The following is an 18,585-nucleotide window of genomic DNA, read 5'->3' as shown; positions in this document are numbered from 1 at the left end:
TACCAACTTTCCGAAAGAAAATAATCTGCTGGAATCACCTGGGAGTAAAAAGGTTGTTTGTTAATTGCTTTTCAATCATAAGGTCCCAAGTTTGAATCACTCCAAGATTAATGTATGTCGTCCAGTTACAGTGTTGTTGACAATTGACAATTCATAATCATGGACGTTAAACATGAATCTAAGAGACTGACTTCGGTCAGCTTGCGGCTTTGATAAGCCAATGATGGCTTCTTCGCGAGTTCCTGCTTGCAGGAGGATCTAAAATACATATAATACTATACATTCACAATCTAGAAAAAAATTTGACGACATAATTTATAGTTGGTGCATTTCAGAGCAATTAGTAGGTTGATGATATTTATCTTAAAATTATAAATTCAGGGAAAATGTATATGGTTTCAAAACAGTACACCTTTGAGCGTATGTGTGTTAAAATTTGGCACTTTTGCATAGCTACAGTACAGTAAGCTATAAAGGGATGCATTTGTGAAATTTCACTTAATGCCTAGGCCCTTTGAAACACCTTGTACTTTGCAAAACAATAATAGAGGACAGCGAGAATAAGACAAAGATACTGTAAACAGTGAGCTATATTTCTATTGAGGGTATTGAAACTTCTGGAATGCTAAGTTAATTCATCATAAAACTGAATTACTTGTAGTCGTTTGCAATGTCCCTATATTTATCACCTTTGCCAATTTGAAGGTTAATGCCCACACTGAATAATTCACCATTGAATGCTTTTATTATTTTCTGAATGATTTCAATAATACTTGTGTGCAATCATGTGTAGCAACCAAACAGCTGCAGTTCACAGCTTACTGTACAGTATATTCAGAGGAGGTGAGCAGTGACAAATGGAGATGGAATTCTTTTTGTTCTGTTTTCTGGCTGACACTATTGTTAAAAAATGTTTGTGAAAGGAACTCCCAGATATGAACCAAAACTTTTTTTTTCAAAAAAAAATAGCAACTGTGTGAGTCTTAGGTCCTTGTTGTCAATGTCTGGTATATAATACAGAAGATGCAACTTTGCTGATTAAGTCTATTTTACTTACTACTTTTGCACAACATTTAGGAAACTATGAGTTCAACATAAAAATCATTACTTTTAATGACTAGTTATGAAGGTTAAAATCTGGAGTTCATCAAACTGTAATCTGTGTGTACAAGTTTAAAGTAATTACGACATGCTCTAACATTCAGCATTGAAGACTGTGTAATAATGAGCATGTAAATTATATTGACACTGTACAAGTGTACATGTAAAATGAATGATGCACAGTATCATCCATAACCAATGAAATAGATGGCTGCATATTCCATCACTAAACTATAGCAAAACTTATTAACCATCTACTGTATTATGACATGGCAGTAGAAAAGAAAGAAAGTTCAATGATGCAGTTAATGATGCCATTGTGTAATGAAACTAGTTGCCACTTGTACCTATTTATTGTAAAAGTACATGTTGAGGAAGCATTTAATAGGTTTTTTTAGTGTCCTTTTATTGCCAAGATTTACTGTAGGACAATGTGTCACAGGTTTGCTTGCAGCAGAACTTACTGCATTTCCAGTTTGATAGTCAAGTTACCTTAACCTTATTAATCATTGACCCTTAAAGTGTGTTCCATATTAACAAAAGGGGTTCACATTTCACAACAGGGAAAGAGTATAAGTACTGTACAGTATGTATGTATAATGTTCTGTGTGTGCAAAACAGCATATCTTCCACTTCTTTTGTAGTACTTACAGTGGCATCATTACAATGGCATCATTAACTGCATCATTGAACTTTCTCTTCTACTTCCATGTTATAAAAGAAGGTTAATAAGTTTTGCTGTAGGCTTTACAGCTGGAAGTACTGTGGGGTATTTTGCATGGTAAATGACACATAGCCTCCTTTTCTGATGAAACTGTAACTTGCAATTCAACTTAATCTCAAAGTTACATGTTGTACATGTGCAGACATTCTGAAACATAATTATTGTTGCTTGTCAGTACAGTACTTTAAATCCAGATGATTCTCTCTCATCTATTAATAACACTTAAAACAATGGTATTTTTCATATGGGTGCCAAAGATAAGCACAAAAAAAAAGAATAGAAGCATGTAGATTAAGAAAACTGGTATTGTATATACTGTTTAAAGTCACATCAACGTAGGGCCGGATGTAGGACAACGTGGGTAGTTGCCCTTGGGCCTCCACAACAAGGGGCCTCCACATATTTCATGAAAATAATATGAGGAAATGTAGGCTGACACGTATCATCAATCAAAATCATATTGCGCGCGTTTTACGTCATCTACATATGCGCAAGTCATATTCAATTGTAATTATATCTCTTTGTGAATGGTAGAAACAGCTAAATTTACTTCAAAAATCACAAAATACTGCACCATTTTGCATCTAAGCACCCTTAATTATTACACAAAAAAACCTCCCCTTAGACCCCTCCACCAGGAGGGCGATCACTGAGGTGCTGCACGGGCCTCCACTACTGAAGGTTGCCAATGTGCCTCCACATGTCTAAATACGGCCCTGCATCAACATAAGGATTGATACTCCAATGATTTGTTAGTGGATACAACATCATATGAAGACAGTAAAAAAATTACATACCATAAATGTAATCTAGACCTAACACAGCATAATTGTAATAAACTTGGGGGGGGGGGGGATTCCTTCCACAAACTTTAAAAAATTAAAAAGCAATATCAGGGGGTTTGTCATTACAACATAAAAATATATGTGCTCTTACAATCTTGAAATTAACATGTTAGTTCAAACTATCACTTCAGAAGAGTTTGATGTTGCCTAGTTGCATTTCATTTTCCTGGCCTAATGTCAGGCAGAGCTTTATTTATGGGTGTTTACAAAACTAAGTTGACCAATGGTAAATTTAAAAGGTAACTGTCCTAGACTGAAAGTTACACTGACTCAAGTTTGGTCTAGCCTAGGCAATGTTAGGTTAAATAGGATTTTAGCTCTACTGCAGTCTATAGTATAGGCCAAACTTAGGTACAGTTAGAACTTAGGTCTACAGTAGGCCTAGGTCAGAACCTAGGCTGTTAACTTCTCTAAGTCTACTAAGGTAACAGGTAGGCATTAGTCTTCTTACCTGGAAATAATTCGGCATCTGTCAATTCATGGTCATTCCCAGAGAGATGGTCAACTTGGAGAGAGTCATTCATATTGACATCACCATAGCCTCCTAGCCCTTGGTCCCGATAGTCATCAGAAAACACGTCAACCATGTTCATCAAAAGTAGTTAGGCCTACACCTCACTTTTTCAGAAGAATTAGTACCAATCAGTTCTGAACGAGTATCAGTAAAATGAAGAAGTTGGTGAGGTAATTCTTTAGAGTGAAATAGAGACAGGCAACAGGCGGACCAGCCAAAGAGTGTGTGATTCACCACGAAAACAAATCAATCCAATTTTTGCACCAGCAATGATTCATGTCGTTCTCTCATTTACAATACACGACACAGGTCGCCTACGCACAAAGTTAGTAGTCGGTTATAGTTACGTTAGTTCGGTCTTACGGCCATGCACAGTCAATTGACTGTTTGTATTATATGCATAGTCCACAGCACAAGTTCATTTGGATGAAATATAAACATTCGTGTGAGTCTTAGACTAGAAATGGAACTTCAGTCGTTTTATGTAAGAAACGAAGAAATGATCATCCTCATTTGTAAAATAGTTGCAACCCAATGCCCTCGTAAACGCGCATATTTTTTGCAGTTTTGCTTGAAATATTTCGATAACGTATCATAATGAGCTTAGAAAATACAAACTGCAAGGATACAACAATCAGTGTCACTGTTGAGTTACATCCATGTATGATTTTATAGGCCTATCAGGAAAGATTCACAAAGTTCAGTCTGGTTAGAAATATACCGAAGCACTATATTGCATAATCCCAAGACGGCTCAAATAAACAAATATATGATTGTGCATGTATGACTAGGTTTGACTTAATGTCATTTCTGTGTGGTTTCGGCTGAAACAGCAACAAGACCTAGGCCAATCCCAAATTTAGTTGAAGACCGAAGGGGACGTTTTTTGAGGATTTGCCATAATGGCATCTTCTTGGCAGCAGATCCTAGCACTGGATGCGCGATACAATGCATATCGTACACCCAACAGTCCACAATTCCGTGAGTTACCAAGTTTGATGGGGTAGGCCTAACGTTAGGTTATGTCTCTTACGTTAGTTTGTTTGCGAACTTGCAACATTAACGTAGTTTTGTGCCTGGAGAAAAAGAGATAGGTGAAGTAGCAGTACTATTGCAGGCTAGGCTTAGTTCGCTTTCAGTGTTTGACATTTAGCAACCCCCAGTGATTGATGTACACAAATGTTACAAAATGTAGTTGGCTACTCATTTTGTACAGTGCTGATAATGTGTTAAATTTTACAACGCATACCTCGATCTAGTTATCTGGCTGGACTTAATTTAGCAACATGGTGAACAATCAGTTCGGTAAACATTTTTTGATAAACAAAAATCCATTGTTCTTATGTTGAGGCTGGTTGAAAGTTTATATCATTACAGTGAAATTACAAGACTGTCCAATGATATTAGTTGCACGTACTGTGTGGTGAATTATAACATGACTAGCCTAATCGGGATTGAATTTTTCACTACAGGCACTCTCTATGTGAAACGAAGAAGCCAGCTTTTAAGGGAAAATGCCAAGGCAGGGGTAATTATAAACAGTTATTATGTGTTTATTAGTAATATACTTTTTTTGTGCATTTATTGCGCCAAAAGCCAAACAACGACAGCAACATCAGTATGACTTGGGCACCAGAGGGCAGGAGAAAGAGAGGGCGAACAAACATAACATGGCGCATGGATGTGAAAAAAGAGAGAGATAGGGGTGGTTGGCGATCCTGGAATGAGGCCAGAAACGTGGCTGCCGACCGAGACGAATGGAGACGCTGTGTGGAGGCCTCTAGGCAAGAAGAAGACAGATGAGAGAGAGTAATGAACTACTGTACAAAGACAAAACTAAGAAAAACTGCACTTCACTTGATCCCACCCTCTCCCAATCAACCCCTCCCACTCAACCCCCTCCCCCACTCAACCCCTTTAAATGAAAGAAGCTGTTTGTGCTGATATAGTATTGGTAAATTTTTGATACTGTTCAGAAGTAAATTCTCTTCAAATTTCCTGTTTCAAATGTTTTATGGAATGATCTACTGTCTGTTCACATGTTGTCTTTGCAGTTTGATCCTTTGATCAGGAAGCAGTATTTACGACAACGTATGCAGCTGCTTGCAGACAAGTATGGAGCTACAATTACTTTGTCAGACCAAAGGTAGGAAGTTGTCATGGTTGCGTGACTCAAAGCAGTTTCTAAAGTGATGTAACTGTGTAGTTCAGTTTCTATTGCTTTTGCTCAATTAACTCCACATACAGTAGGCTATGCCACTGATGTCTTTGGCTGTAATTTTACTTTCTTTTTTCTTTACTCTCTTCCTTGTTTGCTGAATGTTTATTTTTTCTGACTAGTAATTTCGTTATGTTAATTCATTAATATGATCAGTGTTTGATATCTCTCATGTACATGAAACTACTATATACTAGGGTACAAATTAGCACCGGGAATGTATTTCAAGTTCGGGGTGTATTATCTGGGTCGGTATTTTAATCGGGTACTATTTTTACCAGGTATTCAAGTGTTATTTCGGATATATATATATGGTATTTTGGGTATATTCGTTTATGACAGATCTCAATACCGTCGGTATGGGAATGAATAAAATAATGGGTATACCTGGTATATCGATACACCGATGCACCCTACTAAATACTGAAACAGAACATCTGGCAGTAACAAACTGTGTAAAGTTCCAAACAAACATGCTGAAGTAGTTTGTTATATATATAAAAATTAGACATCTACTTTCGAGCAAGCTTCCCCCTACAATGTAAATTGAATGCTAGATTCTTTGTATGTGTGTGTGTGTGCATTTATGTGTTTTATTATGCTCATTTCACCCACAGTAGTCTTCGGAGCCGCAGTGCCAGCACCCGAGGGAGTTTTACCAATCTCAGTGTGAGTATCCTATATATAGACTGGTAGCCTGTGCAAAATTGGTTGAACAAGTTAGTGTATCAGTCATGTACCACAACTTAATTTGCTCAATTGACATCATACACGGTAAATTTGTTGGACTTACGATGCATGAAAAGTAGTAGGGTAGAGGTTTCAACTGGCATGCCATACTCACTAATACAGATATCTTCATTGCTCCAATAATCTTGATTTGGATCCCCTTTAGTTGTCCTGATGTTTCCTCCATAAGTAGTAAAATGTATGCCCTTTAATATTGAGAATCAAAAATGAGAAATTGAGACAAACAAGTGAGGAACATGTAACAGCACCTGAAATTCATGTAGAACGCAAGTTTTCTATCATCTCAGAGGTTCCATATGCCACACTCATTTCAACCTGTACTGTATAAGGTGACGCTATGCCTTGAAAACACATGTTTTATGCACGATTTGGGTTGAAGTGTTTTGCTCCTGTTACTGGCCTAACCGTATTAATATAGTGGGAAAGATGACTTGCAACATTAAAAATAATGAAAATAATGAAAAATAAAAAGTTGCAACCCCTTTTGTTGAAAATTAACAAAAGTTGCAATTTAAAGGTCAGCAGTATTGATCCGTCCCAAAGTCAAACACACTAATATTTAAAGTTTACAAACGTCACCATGTGGTTGTCCAGATTATTCCCAGAGATTGTGACAAGGGCGTAGGAACCGGGGGGGCTGGGGGGCGCCAGCCCCCCCAGTGAAAAATGTGGAGGGGCGGAAGTATCATTCCGCCCCCCCGCTCCGCAAGTCAGAAAACCCCTTTTTCATTTCCAAATGAGAAAAAAATCTCATTTGGAGCGCCAAATTACATCTAAGGCCAGGTGAAAATACAAAATTAAGTTTACAAAATGGAGTGGGTGTTGAAGTGTGCTATATTGCACCAAATTGCATCTGAGGCCACCTGGAAATGCAAAAACCCCCCTCCCCTTAGACCCCTCCCCCAGGCCGGCCATCAGTCTTCAGCCCCCCCACTCAAAAGTACCTTCCTACGCCACTGGATTGTGATAATGCTAGACAGTGCAATGCCTCCATGTAGAGAATGCAATGAAGGTGGCATTAGCATTCTTGTCAAACTTTGAGCATGAGTGGCCATCTTTTGACTCTTTATCATATTTGAGATCAGCACCCAGGACTTATAAGTCAGAGAATAGTGTCTGTTGTTGTGTTGCTTTGTTCCCATTGACTCTCCATTTTATTTGAGATCAGCACCCAGGACTTGTAAGTCTGAGAATAGTGTCTGTTAATGTGCAGTGGTGGAGCGTCCATACAGTCAGGGGGGGGGGGCCCTTTTCAGCTTTTTACCACTTTTTTACTGATTCGCGATTATTGACTTTTTATTGCGCTCTCATCTACCTATTGACATTTGTCACAAATTAGCAAGGCCCGGAAAGGGTCATTTCCGGCAATCTAGGGAGTGTCTTTACTCAAAAACTTTCTGTACGCTCCACGCCAACCTGTGGTGGCGCTCTGCTTAGAAAGTGTCGAAAGCGCCCCTACAGACCATTCTCGCCCCCCCTGACCAATGCCCCTAGCTCCGCCACTGTTAATGTGTTACTTTATTCCCATTGACTCTCCAGTTTATTTGAGATTAGCACCCAGGACTTGTAAGTCTGAGAATAGTGTCTGTTGATGTGTTGCTTTATTCCCGTTGACTATCATATTTGTGATCAGCACCCAGGACTTGTTAGTCTGAGAATAGTGTCTGTTGTTGTGTTGCTTTATTCTCATTGACTCTCCGTCTCTTGATCTCAGGCATTAGACGATCCTTATGGAAGATCCCAAAGCCGACAATCGTTCAATCAGTTAGACATATCTGGAGAGAATCCTGTCCCAAAAGGATTGACGCCGACAAAAAATGCTGAGGCTAGCAGGTATCTATAATATTGTATTGTTCTAACAATAATCATGTACTGGTTTGATTATTTATTATTATATTTGAGTAAAAGATGTACTGTATTGTCTGTTGCATAAGGGGGGGGGGGCAGGGGTCGGTCCTTGTTATAAACAACCACATTGACTTATATACCTCTCTGAAATCTATTCTCATTTGTACAGTCAATGATTGTATCCTCATAGCTTCTGAGGGTTGGGTGTTGCTATTGTGTCATCAAACTGTAAATCTTTTTTTAAGCATGTAACTTGTCAGGGCAGTTTGTTTTCTCCCTCCTCTCTTTGCTTTCATGATGTGAGTTGTTTTTTACTTCCAAGATCTTTTTTTTTTGTAAATTGAAGTCCATCCCTCAAGAACAGAAACATCAGTTTATGATATATCACTCTCACATTTCAGGGCTTTGGTTGGTGATAACACAATTGGAGAAAATTATGCTTTTGCTGGTATGCACCATATCTTTGATCAGCACACCAAAGCAGGTATGTCTTGACTTTCTAAAGCAGTGAACCTAACGTAGAAAGCTAGTATGACAGCTAGTGCTTTGCTTAACAAAAGGATCAGGAAGGATTCCAAATTTTTTAAAATGGCTCCTTAGATATACACATAAACAAACATAATCAAATTGCCGTGCAAAATAGACTTGTAAAAGTTGATTCCTTTGGATTTTTTTTTTACCATTTACAACATACTCTCATGAACAACACAACAGACTGACTCAAGACAGCAAGAAAGCACCTCGAAGGATTTGTTTTCATTGTATTCATGCTGCAGTGTTCTCTCTGTGTTTTAAAAGTGTAAATATTTGAAAATACCCATTATGGACAAGTTTTCAAACTATACAAAACATATTTGTATTGCCTGTTAAAGTTTCTTATAAAGTAGCTCATTTGCATAATTAGGTCAGCAATTTCTGACAATCCTACTCATTTTGCCAACAATGATTCAAACTAATTGCATTTGATCCAACTAAGTAAAATTCCAAGACTTTTGTCACCAAGCAAATGTTGTTAAAGCGAGCAATAAATTATTTCAATCAATTCTAGGCAATATTTTAGATCGGCATTGTGTTTTATAATCATATGCACATGGCACGATGGACATAGTAAAAGTTACTACATACTCTTTACCACTTTAAAGGAGCTTTCAAAATAAAATTCTACTTTAAAATTTTGTCAAGCCAAACTAATGTCCCAGTATTATGTGAATACTAATAGAAATTTGACCAGCTTCAGAACTCAGTCAATCAAGAGGGCTACTTGAAATTGCACAGTGAAGTCAATTTCTAATTTGACAGTGTAAAGGGTCAAGGAACCTATCAATTCTTTTGCTTGTATTGTTAAAATAAAGCTTATGCACTTCTTGCTGAAGAATTCGTTTAGCGCTTTCCGAATGCCGAATAATCCCATATGATATAGTCAAACAGTTCTTGCTGTTTGGAAACCCTCAAATTAATTTTTCATTTCTTCTGTTTTGAAGTTCTTCAACAAGAACCTTCCATAACTTTCTTTAATATCTTTGATGTTTTTTCTTCTTCTCTTACAGTAACATCTGTCAAGTTTGCAAATGATGACAAATCTCGAGTTGCTTGCTGTTCATTGGACGGTACCCTGTCTGTCTGCCAGGTGTTACCATCTCCAGCCACCGTGATATGTATTCTGAAAGGTCACAGTGATGGAGTAACAGGTAAATGAATAGAACACCTACCCCAAGGCCCATCTGCCAAAATTCATTCATTGCCACAACTTTAAACAATATACAACAAGTTTTCTAAATATTTCAGTGTTTGTCACATAATCTGCTCTTCTCAGTATTGCAAGCAGATTTTTGTCTGTGGTTGACAGTATAACAATCCTCCTGAATTTCACTCAAAATAAGATTGGAATTGATCAAAATAAAGCCACCCTCTTAGATATTTTTAACAGAGTGCAGGTTAATATTAAAGTAAGCGATCAACCAACATCATTTAATTGTCATCACTCTGTCATACATTAGTTACTGAAACATTTACAGTTATTTGGTTTTAAAATAAAGGGTAAGAAGGTTGTAAACATGATAAAGTCTGATCCATTTCAATTTTATTTTTTCAGTATTATTTAGCAGGTTTGTTAAAATTGTTGACTAAACAAAAAATTTTCTCTCACGATTTTGAAGCTTTATCGGCAATGTTTAAAGCATTGATTATATTCCCTTAAAATGATTTTTGCTTTTCAAAAGTTTGTAGATTTTTCCAGATGTGATTCTGTTTGAAATAATCCATCTACATGGCTAAACAGTTAATACATAGGCATCTTTGATGGGCACTGTCATTTAAAACGTCTGGTATCAATCATGTTTGGTTGATGATCTAACTTTTTTAACCGTTTGATTCCTGGTCAGATTTCTGTTGGTCACTCTCGAATGACCTCCTCCTCTCCAGCTCGATGGATGGGACCATTCGTCTCTGGGTGGTCAGCAGTGGCAAGTGTGCCCGCATAATGGAGGACCCAAACAAGGCCCCTGTCCTCTGCTGTACATTCCAACCAATCAACAATAACTTAGTCATTGTATCCTTCTATGAGATTTTTGTATACAGTGATTTGATTCTTTTTTCTTTTTTTTTTGTATACATTTCATAGTGACCGAGGCATAACTTTAATAAAACATTGCTGAAGGTAAAGAATGTTACAGAAAAGATTACTGCAAGTAATGAATACCCTAAAAATATGCTAGGCTCACAGCAGACATGATGTCTTCAGTTGTAGGAGATTTTGTGACATTTTTGTGGTATAGTTTCTTATGAAAAGTCCATACTTAACAAAGCCTGAAAATCTTTAATTTAAAGAGCCATTGTTAGAATTGTCTTTCTTGAACTAACATAGATGAGAAGGATACAACAGAATACAGCAGAATGAACAGATTTTATAGAATCATACCACTAATGACTGTGAATAAAGGGATGAGTTGAAATAATTGAGTAGAATTTGGAGAATTAAGCTAGCTCTTTGCCTTGTTTTTCTCTCAATTTTTGATACCATTTAAAACCTATAATACCATGAAACATGTAGTTAATTTAAGCCTAAATTAAAGTCAGGTACCATGTGAAAATAAAATGAGAGGTCTAAAATTTCAAAGTTTTCCTCTTTGCATGTTAGAAATATTAATATAAAAACTGTCTGAAAACACTGAAGAGTTCAGAATCTATAAAATCATGATAATTAATGACATATTTCATATCCTGTTTCTGGAACTTAGCCCTCCCTCAGGTATCCATATTTATTTGTTTTAACTGTTTATCATTGTGTGTGTGTGTTTTTTATTATCAAATCCTTAACACAACGGTTCAGTCGGGCAATAGTCGAGGCCATGCGCAAGTGATAAATGTCTCTACGGGTAAGAGAGTCAGAGGAGGTGTAGGCAAGATGCCTGGTAGTATACTCAGCCTAGCCTGTAATGACACAGGAAGCCTGCTATGGGGTGGTGATGACAGGGTAAGGCTAAATCTCTCTTTATAAAAGAATAATTTGGTGTTTTATTCTCACATTTTGATGTGACATGTTTGTATGTTGTAACATCTGACATAGTATAACAGGAGTTCTGGATTAATTTTCTGTGAGAGCCAGAAATGAAAAATTGGTTGTAGCATATGGCCACAGGGAACCAATGTCACATTAAACTTTGTTTGAGCCATGTGCAGGGTAGGATAGTAAGGTGTTCGTTAAAGGCCCACATACCCGATATTAGGGGAACACTGTGGGCCGTTTCTTGTTTGCACTGGCTGGATTTGGAACACAGGCTTCCCATTGAGAATTCATGTACTATGACACCACACTCCAACTGTTTCACATGCTTTGTATAGTACTTCAACTGTTTTCAATAATTCATGAGAACATTATTTTTTTTTGTGCTTTAATTTCAACAGAGTAATTTACAGTCTTTCATATTTGATGTCACATCTGGAAAACTCACTAAAGGCAAAAGGTAAAGTTCACGGATACCTCCTTTCTGTTTAAGTATTCATACACTGTTTACTTTGTATGTAGATGCAATTTTTTTTTTGGAAGTTTTCTTGAAGTTTAATTATTACACAAATATTCTTCAAAATAACAGTTTTCATTTGTGATATTAAACTCATAAATGCAGGTTTTGGAAATACACAAATATTCTTCAAAATAACAGTTTTCGTTTGTGATATTAAAACTTGTAAAAGCAGGTTTTGGAAAAGCTCTTCCGTAGCAGCTTAATGTACCATGTCACAATGAGAGACTGCAGCAGCTAATCCTGCTCGGCTAAGATGAATCAATATATCAAACAATGGGGATTATCTTCCCAGACCTGCAGTGCCTATTGTGTGTAACTGCAGTACCTTTGTGTTAAATGATATAGCAAGGAAATAGTAACTGCCTATGCAGCCTGGCTGCAGGTTGATGCAGCCCCCTCAGTTATCCCACTTATTTTACACGGTGCCTAACTGAATAGAATTGTCATCTTTGTCTATAGAGGGTTGGTTGGAGATTATATGCATTGGAAATGATAACTTCATAGTGTGCATAAAGTTTTTTATGCAGGTTAAAGTCTGGTCGAAGTTTGTGCCTGAGCAGACCAAGTTATGTTTGTCAAATGACAAAAATATCATGTACGGGTAATGCGTAGTACTAATGACAGAATGATTTAGATTGACTTAGGTTTGATTGACTTAGATTGATTTAGATGGACACATTGATTGATTACTCTTTTCTGTTTTGTTACAAAGAGTGGTGGTTAGTGAAGGTCACCCCATCACCTGCCTCTCGTTCCGAGCCTGGATCAGTCGGGAAGCATCGGACCCATCTCTACTCGTTAACTGTGCATACAACTCACTCTGTCTCTACAGGTTTGTGATTTCATTCATTGAGAAGGGTGTGTGAGGAGGGGGAGAGTGGGGGGGGGTGGTAGAGGGATGCACCACAAACTAGTTGACAAAAACATTAAAAGAAAGTTAATGTAGTTCTCACTGCTCATATAGTTTGTTGTCATTGGTAAATTGGTCAATACATAATTTAATAATGAAGTGCCTAACACTACAAATTCATCTCAAATTTGTGCTATAACTCAACATGGTGAAATCTCTTTAATGTTACTTTGAAGTTTTTATTAAAATATAAACAAGACCTCACCTCATTCCCCTCCCTGCCCCTTCCCGCTCAACCTTCCTTAAAATCAGAAGAATATTTCTGAAATAAAATCATGATGATTTTTTTTATCACATCTAAGGAGCTGGTATCATTCTGTCACATATTTTGTCCGTTTAGGATTGTTAACAATGATGGTGAAGTTCGCCTGAGGAAGACATTTTCGATCAAACACAGGAACGAGAACATTCGCAGTTCCTTCTGTCCTCTGATGTCATTCAGGGAGGGAGCTTGTGTAGGTGAGAGAAATAGCTTCATCCAGTATCATCCAGTAAAATGACTAATGCAGATAGAGCCATTTCCTTATGTTAACTTATAAATCCTGAGTTCAATTTGGACGAGGTGCCCGTCTATATTCAATCAAGTAACTTGTATTCTACTGAATGATATGCAACAAAAACAATGAAGCAATATCTTGGTTATAAACCTAGTCAGTTGATGACAGTAGAAAACCATTCCAGCCCAGATTTTTAGATAGAAATGTTTGCAGGGAGTAATCTAGTGTTCCAATTTTGCGTAGCAATTTGAAGGCTCTGAACTTTGCCCCTTATAAAGTACTGTGGTTTCTGTGTTAAAAAACTACTACACAGCTTCTCAATTGTATAGTAATTGTATAGTAATTTGACCAGTTTGCATAGCATTTTGCTATGCAATACCAGATAAATTATTCTCTGGTTTTTACCGTTAACATCTATGTACATAATTGATATTCACTCTGTACTTCACCTGAACTTGCCCGTCTCAGAGCTATGTGACACTTTAAAAACTGGTTCTCACTATGGTGTTAAAGAGCTTTGCATTGTGTTTGTTTTTTCTTCTTCTGAAATACTTGTGCTTGAGGAAAGACTATATTTCCGTCATAGAGATGTAATTGAGTGAAAACAGAATATTACTTGTGAGCAGTGACTCAACTTAGTGTTACTATTAGTATTAAAATTGTATTTATAAAAACTACTTGTCATTTAGCCTTTGAAGAAGATCCTGCTAGGATCAAAATGTCAGGCCAACTTACTTTTACACAAGAAGAGAAGATATTAGTGTATATATTTCTGTGATATTTCTCTTTGATTTATTAAGATTTTTTATTTCTATTTTTTTTCATTTTCTTTTATTTCTCTTTGGTTTAAACATATTGTTTACTAGTTTTATTTGACTTGCATGTCAAGTAAGTTAAGACATGTCTTTTATATCTCTTGTCTATTAAGAGGACCACTAAATCCTTTGCATAAGTTTACAAATTTCTATCTGACTTGCAGTTACGGGTAGCGAAGACATGTCTGTCTATTTCTTTGATATTGAGAGGACCACCAAACCCTGTGTGAATAAATTACAGGGACACTCTGCTCCGGTCCTCTCTGTCAGTTTCAACTACGATGAAAGTCTTCTAGCATCATCAGATTCAGATGTAAGTACATCGGAAAGTTTAGCTTATCACATGAACAAACCTTGGTATGACGTTAGGACACAAATGATATGATAATGGGAAAACACAGATGGGTTGTACAAGTTCCCGATTTTAGGTGGTTAAGTTGAATTTGCCAACCAGAAGGAAGTTAAGCCAACTGCGAGTGTGACCCAACTCAACTTGTATTAAGCCCATCTCTCCAAAACGTTTTCCATAAGGATAGTATGATGTCATCATTCTATTTTTATGATTCACACCAGGTTTTGGAGTCTTAAAATATTAACAAGAATTAGTTTGTATTCAGTTGGGCAATGTGTGTTGGTCTTGACCTTCATGTAATAACAATATTCTAAGTTGACACAGTTGATAACATGCTGTTGTACGTCTTGTATGTGCATAGAAGGAATATGGTATTTTTGATTTCAGAAGATGTTTGAATACTATTAATGTTATAACTTACCCCATATATTCAATATTTTTGAATAGATTTTTACCCATTTTCATTTTTATAGGGACTCGTCATCATATGGAAGAGGCAACAGAATGCAGAGGAAAGTCGGCAGTCTTTGGATCAAGACATTTGAGAAGATAGATCTATTTAGTGAAATGTATTGTATTGGTCCATGTTGAATGGATAACAGACAAGCAACAAGAACAATTTTGCAATAGCGCCCTCTTTTTTGCTCAATCATGTTATTGTGTGATTTGTGTTTTCCTTTTGCCTTTAATTTAATCCAATAATATTTCTCTCAAATGGCCCTCGTGAAAAAATTAGGCGAGAATCCTTGATTCATATATTTGACTTCGGACTGATCTGTAATGTGAAACAACATTGCAATGGCCTATATCGCACAGCTGTCTCGTGTCACAGCTAGGTTGTTGCCTATAATTTGATGAGATGTGCAAGAATTATCTCTCAACTCTAAAACCCCGCAACAGTCTGTGTGAAAACTCTATGAAGTATTCATTCTTAACCGTATATTAAAGTACCTGTTAATAATCATAAAAGGTGTATGGGGAATAATAGCAACTTCAGTCCCGATTCTAATATTCTAAATAGGTTACGTTACTGCATCTGCCACATAGTATGAAAGAAGGTGGTACTTATCGTTAAAGGTGTATAATAATAACAACTTTAGTTCCGATTCTAATATTCTAAATAGGTTACGTTACTGCATCTGCCACATAGTATGAAAGAAGGTGGTACTTATCGTTAAAGGTGTATAATAATAACAACTTTAGTTCCGATTCTCATATTCTAAATAGGTTACGTTACTGCATCTGCCACATAGTATGAAAGAAGGTGGTACTTATCGTTAAAGGTGTATAATAATAACAACTTTAGTTCTGATTCTAATATTCTAAATAGGTTACGTTACTGCATCTGCCACATAGTATGAAAGAAGGTGGTACTTATCGTTAAAGGTGTATAATAATAACAACTTTAGTTCTGATTCTAATATTCTAAATAGGTTACGTTACTGCATCTTCCACAAAATATGTAAGTTGGTGGTACTTTTCATTAAAGGTGTATGATACGACAACTTTAGTCCCAATTCTAATATTCTAAATAGGTACCGGTTACGCTTCTGCATCTATCACAAAATATGAAAGAAAATGGTAATTGTCGTTAAAGGTGTATGATAATAACAACTTAAGTCTTGATTCTAATATTCTAAATAGGTTACGTTACTGCATCTGCCACATAGTATGAAAGAAGGTGGTACTTATCGTTAAAGGTGTATAATAATAACAACTTTAGTTCCGATTCTAATATTCTAAATAGGTTACGTTACTGCATCTGCCACATAGTCTGAAAGAAGGTGGTACTTATCGTTAAAGGTGTATAATAATAACAACTTTAGTTCTGATTCTAATATTCTAAATAGGTTACGTTACTGCATCTGCCACATAGTATGAAAGAAGGTGGTACTTATCGTTAAAGGTGTATAATAATAACAACTTTAGTTCCGATTCTCATATTCTAAATAGGTTACGTTACTGCATCTGCCACATAGTATGAAAGAAGGTGGTACTTATCGTTAAAGGTGTATAATAATAACAACTTTAGTTCCGATTCTCATATTCTAAATAGGTTACGTTACTGCATCTGCCACATAGTATGAAAGAAGGTGGTACTTATCGTTAAAGGTGTATAATAATAACAACTTTAGTTCTGATTCTAATATTCTAAATAGGTTACGTTACTGCATCTGCCACATAGTATGAAAGAAGGTGGTACTTATCGTTAAAGGTGTATAATAATAACAACTTTAGTTCCGATTCTCATATTCTAAATAGGTTACGTTACTGCATCTGCCACATAGTCTGAAAGAAGGTGGTACTTATCGTTAAAGGTGTATAATAATAACAACTTTAGTTCTGATTCTAATATTCTAAATAGGTTACGTTACTGCATCTGCCACATAGTATGAAAGAAGGTGGTACTTATCGTTAAAGGTGTATAATAATAACAACTTTAGTTCCGATTCTAATATTCTAAATAGGTTACGTTACTGCATCTGCCACATAGTATGAAAGAAGGTGGTACTTATTGTTAAAGGTGTATAATAATAACAACTTTAGTTCCGATTCTAATATTCTAAATAGGTTACGTTACTGCATTTGCCACATAGTATGAAAGAAGGTGGTACTTATTGTTAAAGGTGTATAATAATAACAACTTTAGTTCCGATTCTAATATTCTAAATAGGTTACGTTACTGCATCTGCCACATAGTATGAAAGAAGGTGGTACTTATTGTTAAAGGTGTATAATAATAACAACTTTAGTTCCGATTCTAATATTCTAAATAGGTTACGTTACTGCATCTGCCACATAGTATGAAAGAAGGTGGTACTTATTGTTAAAGGTGTATAATAATAACAACTTTAGTTCCGATTCTAATATTCTAAATAGGTTACGTTACTGCATTTGCCACATAGTATGAAAGAAGGTGGTACTTATTGTTAAAGGTGTATAATAATAACAACTTTAGTTCCGATTCTAATATTCTAAATAGGTTACGTTACTGCATCTGCCACATAGTATGAAAGAAGGTGGTACTTATCGTTAAAGGTGTATAATAATAACAACTTTAGTTCCGATTCTCATATTCTAAATAGGTTACGTTACTGCATCTGCCACATAGTATGAAAGAAGGTGGTACTTATCGTTAAAGGTGTATAATAATAACAACTTTAGTTCTGATTCTAATATTCTAAATAGGTTACGTTACTGCATCTGCCACATAGTATGAAAGAAGGTGGTACTTATCGTTAAAGGTGTATAATAATAACAACTTTAGTTCTGATTCTAATATTCTAAATAGGTTACGTTACTGCATCTTCCACAAAATATGTAAGTTGGTGGTACTTTTCATTAAAGGTGTTTGATACGACAACTTTAGTCCCAATTCTAATATTCTAAATAGGTACCGGTTACGCTTCTGCATCTATCACAAAATATGAAAGAAAATGGTAATTGTCGTTAAAGGTGTATGATAATAACAACTTAAGTCTTGATTCTAATATTCTAATTAGGTTAAATTACTGCATCTTCTAAGAAATATGAAAGTAGGTGTTACTTATCATTAAAGGTGTATGATAGGACAACTTTAGTCCCAATTCTAATATGCTTAATAGGCTAGGCTACTGCATCTGCCACAAAACTTTATGGTATGAAGGTAGGGAAAGGATTATGGTTTGGTGTTTACACTCAGCATAACTATTCACTTTTGTTTCTTACTATATCATATATAAATATGTAAATATTTGCATAATCATTAACATGTAAATATATGTAAATACAAGTCTTACCATATAGATCTTGTTTGTCAGTCTTTGTTTCATGGTATAACTTTTGCTCAAGCAATGTGATCTCATATTAAGCAGCACTTTTTAGACTTAATTTAATTCCATTATTCCATTATGTTCTTCATTGGCTGTTGAAAAGTTGCATTGTGTGTTGTCAAAATATTAACTTTTCTGCTAATGTGATTACATGTAAAGGTTTTGCCAGTGTGTGTT

At 36.0% G+C, this 18,585-nt stretch overlaps 2 protein-coding genes across 4 annotated transcripts in view; one reads left to right on the top strand and one right to left on the bottom strand.

The window, feature by feature from the left end:
• LOC139960535 (cytohesin-3-like) overlaps positions 1 to 3,489 on the bottom strand; it is an 82,803-nt gene extending 79,314 nt beyond the window's left edge. The window contains exon 1 of the mRNA XM_071958968.1: positions 3,122 to 3,489. Within this exon, the coding sequence (XP_071815069.1) occupies positions 3,122 to 3,263 (142 nt within the window). The 5' untranslated portion in view covers positions 3,264 to 3,489. The remainder of the gene's footprint in view (positions 1 to 3,121) is intronic.
• Positions 3,490 to 3,906: 417 nt separating this feature from the next.
• On the top strand, positions 3,907 to 18,381 carry LOC139960534 (WD repeat-containing protein 13-like). Of its 3 annotated transcripts, none has more exons than XR_011790558.1 (15): positions 3,907 to 4,165; positions 4,657 to 4,712; positions 5,239 to 5,330; positions 6,020 to 6,071; positions 7,867 to 7,985; positions 8,402 to 8,484; positions 9,548 to 9,688; positions 10,382 to 10,548; positions 11,329 to 11,472; positions 11,904 to 11,962; positions 12,735 to 12,854; positions 13,273 to 13,391; positions 14,409 to 14,557; positions 15,070 to 15,982; positions 16,086 to 18,381. XR_011790558.1 is itself a non-coding variant. In XM_071958963.1 (14 exons), exons 1-14 carry the CDS (start codon positions 4,087 to 4,089, stop codon positions 15,139 to 15,141), a joined length of 1,452 nt encoding a protein of 483 aa, XP_071815064.1. In that variant the 5' UTR covers positions 3,907 to 4,086; the 3' UTR covers positions 15,142 to 18,381. The 3 variants fall into 3 exon arrangements, 1 of the variants encoding a protein (XP_071815064.1); XR_011790557.1 differs by having other exon boundaries at positions 15,070 to 16,858; positions 16,962 to 18,381; XM_071958963.1 differs by having other exon boundaries at positions 15,070 to 18,381.
• The last annotated feature ends 204 nt before the right edge of the window (positions 18,382 to 18,585 follow it).

Source organism: Apostichopus japonicus, chromosome 19, assembly GCF_037975245.1.
Source record: "Apostichopus japonicus isolate 1M-3 chromosome 19, ASM3797524v1, whole genome shotgun sequence".
Taxonomy (NCBI): Eukaryota; Metazoa; Echinodermata; class Holothuroidea; order Aspidochirotida; family Stichopodidae; genus Apostichopus; species Apostichopus japonicus.
The sequence above is the reverse complement of the archived record's forward strand: the minus strand, read 5'-3'. Positions and strand labels throughout refer to the sequence as shown.